Source organism: Hyperoodon ampullatus (genome assembly GCF_949752795.1).
Source record: "Hyperoodon ampullatus genome assembly, chromosome: 10".
Taxonomy (NCBI): Eukaryota; Metazoa; Chordata; class Mammalia; order Artiodactyla; family Ziphiidae; genus Hyperoodon; species Hyperoodon ampullatus.
The window spans coordinates 80,856,881-80,863,942 of NC_136923.1; the positions used below are offsets into that span (position 1 = coordinate 80,856,881).

General features: G+C 42.8%; 1 protein-coding gene across 1 annotated transcript; it reads left to right on the forward strand.

Moving 5' to 3' along the window:
• Positions 1–482: 482 nt before the first annotated feature.
• On the forward strand, positions 483–3,659 carry IL17A (interleukin 17A; the record flags this gene model as incomplete). Its single annotated transcript, XM_079713418.1, has 3 exons — positions 483–509; positions 1,992–2,188; positions 3,422–3,659. 3 exons carry the CDS (start codon positions 483–485, stop codon positions 3,657–3,659), a joined length of 462 nt encoding a protein of 153 aa, XP_079569544.1.
• Positions 3,660–7,062: the final 3,403 nt, after the last annotated feature.

The following is a 7,062-nucleotide window of genomic DNA, read 5'->3' on the forward strand; positions in this document are numbered from 1 at the left end:
GGGAATCTGGTGAGGAAAGGAGTTATCAAATGGGAAATCAAGGCATATGACCAAAGAAGACTTGAATGTGAGATCAAACTTTTATTTCCCCACGAGCCATTAAAATAGAAGATATCTCTTATGGCAGTTTCATGCATGCTCATAAATAAATGATTTCTGTGTTTCCACTCAGCTTCTGACAAGTCATCGTTCCTTGAAGAATGAAGAGAAGACATGGTCTTTAGAAACATACATTTCTGTCCTTCCCATTTTCCTCCAGAAGCAGATTATTGCCCGTCATGAAGGGGAGGTTTTTCTCTGACCTCATTTGGGGATGGAACTTTTAACCAAAATGGTGTCACCCCTGAACTCACTCCTACACGTCAACGTAAGTGACCACAGAAGGAGAAAAGCCCTATAAAAGAGAGAAGGTAGCGCTACACTTTGTCCATCTCGCAGCAAGCACAAGATCATCCACTTACAGTGAATTGGGAGAAACTACCATGGCTCGTGTGAGAACTTCATCCGTGGTGAGTCCTGCACTAACGTGCAATGCTCTCGTCGATATGGGCCAGATAATATTTCTGGACTGCAGGCATGAAATCCTGGATTCTAGCTATGGAAATCCAAGAATACTGTATACGTAGGATGGGAAATGAAACCCTTGATAGATACTTGTCATTGTTTAGCATTTTCAAGAACTGGTACACATCAGTTTGAAAGGTGAGATTAAAACTGAAAGATAGCTATACTGGGGCTAAACCACACAAGAAGTGTCACATGATGCTGTGCTCTAAGAAAGAATGCTTATTGAAAATCTGTTTCTCTGCGTACAAGGGATTTAATATAATTCTCCCATTTTTCTTTAATCCAAAATGAGATGGGTCACTATCCTTGTGGATTTAATAAGTTGTGGCAGTGACTTTTCTTTCCATTATCCTATTATTATACTATAGTCTTAGTACGCTAACCCTATTTATTCTAACTAGACATAGATGTATAGATGGTGTAGGTGTGGTTTAGAGTTAACGGTCTTTATGGGTTTTGTTTGTTTGTTTGTTTGTTTGTTTTAAAGAAGACGTTGGGGGTAGGAGTTTATTAATTAATTAATTTATTTTTGCCGTGTTGGGTCTTCGTTTCTGTGCGAGGGCTATCTCTAGTTGTGGCAAGTGGGGGCCACTCTTCATCGCGGTGCACGGGCCTCTCACTGTCGTGGCCTCTCCTGTTGCGGAGCACAGGCTCCAGACGCGCAGGCTCAGTAGTTGGGGCTCACGGGCCTAGCTGCTCTGTGGCATGTGGGATCCTCCCAGACCAGGGCTCGAACCCATGTCCCCTGCATTGGCAGGCAGACTCTCAACCACTGCGCCACCAGGGAAGCCCCGGTCTTTATGTTTTTAAAGTATTTAAGTTCAAACGTCTTTCTTGAAACCCAATTTGATTACAGAATCAGTATATGTAAATTTAGAAAAACTGGGAAATATACCTAAGAAAAACATAAGGGGGGGTCCATTTTGGGTTGGATGTTTGCCAGTGGTACCAACAGAATTTTTAACTGATACCACATGGATTTTCTACAGCCCTTTATTTCTAAGGTGTACATTTGATTTCACATAGGGTTTCACAGAATGCAAGGGGTGGGATCGATGGTGCAGGAGGACATTTCTTCCTAGAAAATCAAGGTCATTACCATCCCAATGACCTGAGAGTGATGCATGTACTGACAGGTTGATGACTTGCCATCTTCACTAAAATTACTGTCAGCCAATGAATAATGTGGTTTTTCTAAGTCAAAAAAGAAAAATGTTCAAGACTGGTAGAAATGCCATCCTAATATTATTTTGTTCATCTAACCAGCTTTTCATTTAACAGATCTGAAAATTTAGTATAGATTGTCTTTGTCCACAGCATGTTCTCAACTATCAGCAATTCCATCATCACCACACTTTGTTGACAAAATCCATGTAGTACTAACCCGGTCTCCCACCTCTCTCTCTTTTCCCACCCAGTTCCAGTCACTGCTGCTGCTGCTGAGTCTGGTGGCTCTTGTGAAGGCAGGAATCATAATCCCACAAAGTCCAGGCTGCCCGCATATTGAGGACAAGAACTTCCCACAGTATGTGAGGGTCAACCTAAACATCCTTAACCGGAACACGAATTCCAGAAGACCCTCCGATTACTACAAACGCTCCACCTCACCTTGGACTCTCCAGTACGTAAGAGTCCCAGATAAAATCTCTGTATTCTTCTACCCTGTATGTATCAGACTGCCGGTTAAATCACCTTGAGAATGGTATTACTCACTCAGAATCATCCGTCAAAACTGGAAGGGCCATTGTGTAAACCAATGATTCTCAAACTTTCATTCTACAGATTTCTTTGATAGAGCACAGCTCTCCCCAGCCCCCATAACACCTATTCTACTAGTTATTGTCCCAGAAATCCATCCAAATGAACGGTGGTTATCATTCTCATATTTACGACACCCCAAGTCTGTTGTTTATTTATTTTAAAAAGAAATAGACATTTATCGTAGGAGATCAGTGCTTGAATTCTCTTTACCAGAGCTCCTAGAGAAGATGTGTTGAAAATAACTATTAACTAACTGGGATTTTTGTGCTTTTTTGGTTGTATTAACACTGGGAAAATGTAGCTTGAATACCAGTGGAAGAAGTATCATGCTGGGTGTTTCCACCCTTTTTTGACTTAGACAACATCCCCAACAGACCAATATTTGCTGTGTCCTTAGTACATCTAGTATTTAGATGGATTAAGTACAAAATGTATTTTGATAATTTGATTTTAGGCAAATAAACCTCAGTTATATGGAGCCTACAGATTCACCTGACTGTAGGGTTTCTCGTCTTCTTACTTCTACTTACTAAGAATAGTTCAAATAAATGAATTCAGAAGTCGAAGCAAATTATTCACTCAGCTGGAGGAGAGAGAGAAGAGAAGGTTATAAAGGGGCTTAAGATTTTGTTTGCAGCCCTTCATATCAGCCATGGGCTCTGTTCCATCAGTGTGCTGTCAGACAAAATTTGAGTGCATTCTCTGCTTCAAAGACAGACTTCATTAAGTCAGATTAACAGTTATCTTGTTTCTATACTATTCCTTTAGTCTTTTTTCATCTATCAAATGTACCCTAAAGAAATTAACCTTTGTGTCAAATTTAAATCCTTTCTGTGGTTTCAGTCTATCTTCTTTTGTGTATGCTGGAAATTGGGAAAAACTAATCATTGTCTTTTTTTCTATAACACTTCATGGGCTTTGAAACACAAGTTTTCCCCAAACTACTTCTTTTTCAGACTAACAGCACTTAGAGAATTCACAATGCCTATCATTTGCGCCCCTGTGAATTTGTCTCCCTCTGTTTATTCCTGTTTGATTTCCTTCCTGCTCTACCAGGGATTCACTTTCTTCCTGGCTTTTGTCTCCCTTGCAGCCGCAATGAAGATGCTGAGAGGTACCCCTCTGTGATCTGGGAGGCCAAGTGCAGCCACTCGGGCTGTGTCAATGCTGAAGGGAAGGTGGACCATCACATGAACTCCGTCCCCATCCAGCAAGAGATCCTGGTCCTGCGAAGGGAGCCTCAGCACTGCCCCCACTCCTTCCGGCTGGAGAAGATGCTGGTGGCCGTGGGCTGCACCTGTGTCACCCCCATTGTCCGCCACATGGCTTAAGAGCTTCCGGTCTGACCCCCACTCCCCAAATCAGTTAGGTTTTCTGGAGAGTAGATCCAGCCCCATTTCTGACCAAAATCACCAGGGTTCTTAGTTCATCCAGTGGAAACTCCAGAGGGAACACTGGTTTAGAGATGGAATCTGAACCATTTTTCCCTTTCCCCAAGGAGGAAGTTTTAGACTGAGTACCAGTTTGCTTCTTGTTTGCTTTTCTAAGGGCTTTAAGTTATTTATGTATTTAATAGGCCCCGAGATAACTTTGGGGCATGAGATTCCATTTTAATGAATTACATGCCTTATTTTGTATTTTTTTAAGACAAGATTCCAGACTTGGGAATTTTATTATTTAAAAGGTAAAACCTATATTTATATGAGCTATTATTTATGGATCTATTTATGTTTCTTAGTCTTTAAAGAAAAGTGAAATATATGAGTATCTGTACTGCCTAGGAAAATCCTAGATAGGATTAAATAGCAGGTGAAAATTTCTGAGTTTGTACTGCATATGGCTACAGGATTTTCTTCTCATTGTCTCTTAGCAGTGCATGACATGGCTGAAAAGAAAGACAACCTAGTTTCATATTTATTACCTTAACTTTGTAAATTGTTGAGGTTTCACAAGAGAGACGGCAAGTCTAACTCTGCTCTGTTAAACTCTTGTAATAAAAACAATTGATAATAATAAAGTTTGGGAAGAAAATTTGTTTCCTTATTTGTTTTCTCATTAAAAGGACTTCCGTGAGCTCAGCTCTTTCCCATGTGGAAGGGTGTGCAAATTTATCAATAGAGCAAAACAAAGCATGCCTTTGAGTAGCAACAACCTCCACCCACCCCAAGTCCAAGTTCTCAATGTTATTCAAGACAGTACAGAATGGAGGCCCGCATACTATTAGCCAGTGCTGTGGACACGTGCACTCTGGAGCGAATTAAACAAATAAAAATAATGGCCCTGGGAAAATGACATGTCATTTTTAAAGATCATATGGGGGAAAGAAAAAGATCCTCCCAAAGGTATGACCTGAGGTTTGACAGGAAGGAGGAAGTTCTGGGAGAAGACATTGTTTTCAGACTAGAATGGCAGTGTCTCCCCAAGCTCAGTCTGCTTTTGAAGATTAATGTCAACCAGAGATCTAGAAAGGAACATTTCTCTCTTGCTCAGGTCACACCCCTAGGACAACCTCTCCTGCCCTCGGCCTCTGATTCTGTGCACCCCAGGACACAGAAAAGAGCCACTGGGGCAAAACAAACTTCAAGCATGAGAAAAGTTCAGCCCAAGTAAAATAAAAACTGAACTATATTCAATTCCAGAGTAGTTTCAAGTTTCAAGTCATAACCATTTTCCCCAATCATGGCCCAGCGTGTCCTACTTGCCCTACTTCTGGGTGCCCCTGAGAATTCTCAGGCTGGACCCACAGGCTCCCTGCTTCTCAAAAGACCATCTTCTGCAATATTTTATTCTCGAAACTCCAGCCGTACCCAGAGGGCCATGGCTTTTCTCTGCTTCTTTTCCAATTCCAAACCCAGGGGTCATCTTCTCCAGCCCCACTGCTTCCATTGTTTTTGTGCCCTGAGATCTTGAGTCTCATGATCAACTCCCACCATGGTTTCCACACAAAAGATGCACAGGCAGCTGCCACTGACAGTTTCTCACAGTCTATGCTTTAAACCTCTCCCTGCTGTTCATTTCTCACTTTTCCTTGAATGGTAGTGGTGAAAATAAAACTGTGTTTTTCCTTTGGGATGGAGAGCAAGAAAAGGGCATATACATCCACAGTCCTGAACCATGATTTCCCACTAGACTATATTCCTGGGAATTTTGAGGGTGGGAAGAGGCAGTTGCTTTCCAAGCCTCTTCTCCCCTCATGTGTGTTGCTTTTATTCTCCCTTCATTTTCCCCAGTTAGCACCATCATTCACCCCATCATCTCTGCTAGAAATCTGCGAGGCATCCCTGACTCTTCCCTCTTCCTCTCTCTCACTCCCGACACCCACAAATCCCCAAACTCATTGTTTCACTTCCTGAAAGTTCTCAAATTAACGCCTTCCCTGCCCAGGTTCAGGACTTCATCTTTTCTCACTTCCCTCCAGCTATTGGAACAGCTTCCTGCCTGTCGTTGCTGTTGATCTATCCTCCAACATCTATGGCACAAAATCAGACATGACAAAAGACACCCTCTGTAACCTGGCCCTGGTCATGCTCCTCCTTTATCTCATGCTGCTTCCTCTTTGACGTTTCACCCTGCAATCTTGACTGCCACGCTGTTCTTGACCTCAGTGCCTGTGTCATGCGGTCCGCTCTACCTGTATACCTTTACCCCCTTCTCCCTTCCTGTTCCTCTATTCATACCCTGCTGGTATGGTCTGAGTGTCTGTGTCCCCCCAAAATTTATATGTTGAATCCTAACCCCAAAAGTGATGGGACTGAGAAGGCAGGATCATTGGGAGGTGATTAGGTCATGAATGCGATTAGCGCCCTTTATTAATGAGGCTCCAGAGAGCTCCCTCTCCCTTCTGCCAGGTGAGGACACAATGAGAAATCTTGGACCCAGAAGAGAGTCCTTGCTCAATCATGCTGGCACCTTGGTCTCAGCCTTCCAGAACTGTAAGAAATAAATTTCTCCTGCATATAAGCCACCCAAAATATGTGCTATTTTGTTATAGCAGCCCAAATGGGCTAGGACACCTGCCCTCCGCACTCCGCCCTACCCCCACTGCTCTACTCATTCTCTCCACATAGGTATCATCTCCTTTAAAGAGCCTTCCTGGACCTATCACTCCAGCAATCCCAAATCAAGTCTCTCTCTTCTGGGCTCCAAAAGCACTGTGGGTATCACTTATCACTACTCTTACATACGATATGAGCTCTTTCTTTTAACCAGTTGGTGGGCCCTTGAGAGCCAGCCCATCAGCACCTGACCTGGCACACAGCAGACAGTCAATATTGAGGTAAACTTTGAACCAGTTGTCCAGAGACACCTCAAAGTCAACAGACAAAACTAAAGTCATGAGCTCTATTGCCAAACTAGCTTCTCTACTGCCTTTTTTATCTACTCAAATGATATCACCTGTTCATCTGAGCAAAAAAACCTAGATTTCTCTCTGTCACTCACTCCTCTCATCCAACGAAGGACAAATCCCTCATCAGTTGTCTCATATCCTCTCTCTCCTCCCTAACTCCAGAGTCACGTTTAAAGTTGCACTGTAAAGGGGGACTTCCCTGGTAGCACAGTGGTTAAGAATCTGCCTTCCAATGCAGGGGACAGGGGTTCAATCCCTGGTCAAGCAACTAGATCCCACATGCATGCCACTACTAAGAGTTTGCATGCCACAACTAAGGAGCCCGCCTGCCATAACTAAGACCTGGTGCAACCAAAATAAATAAATTAAAAAAAAAAAGTTGCACT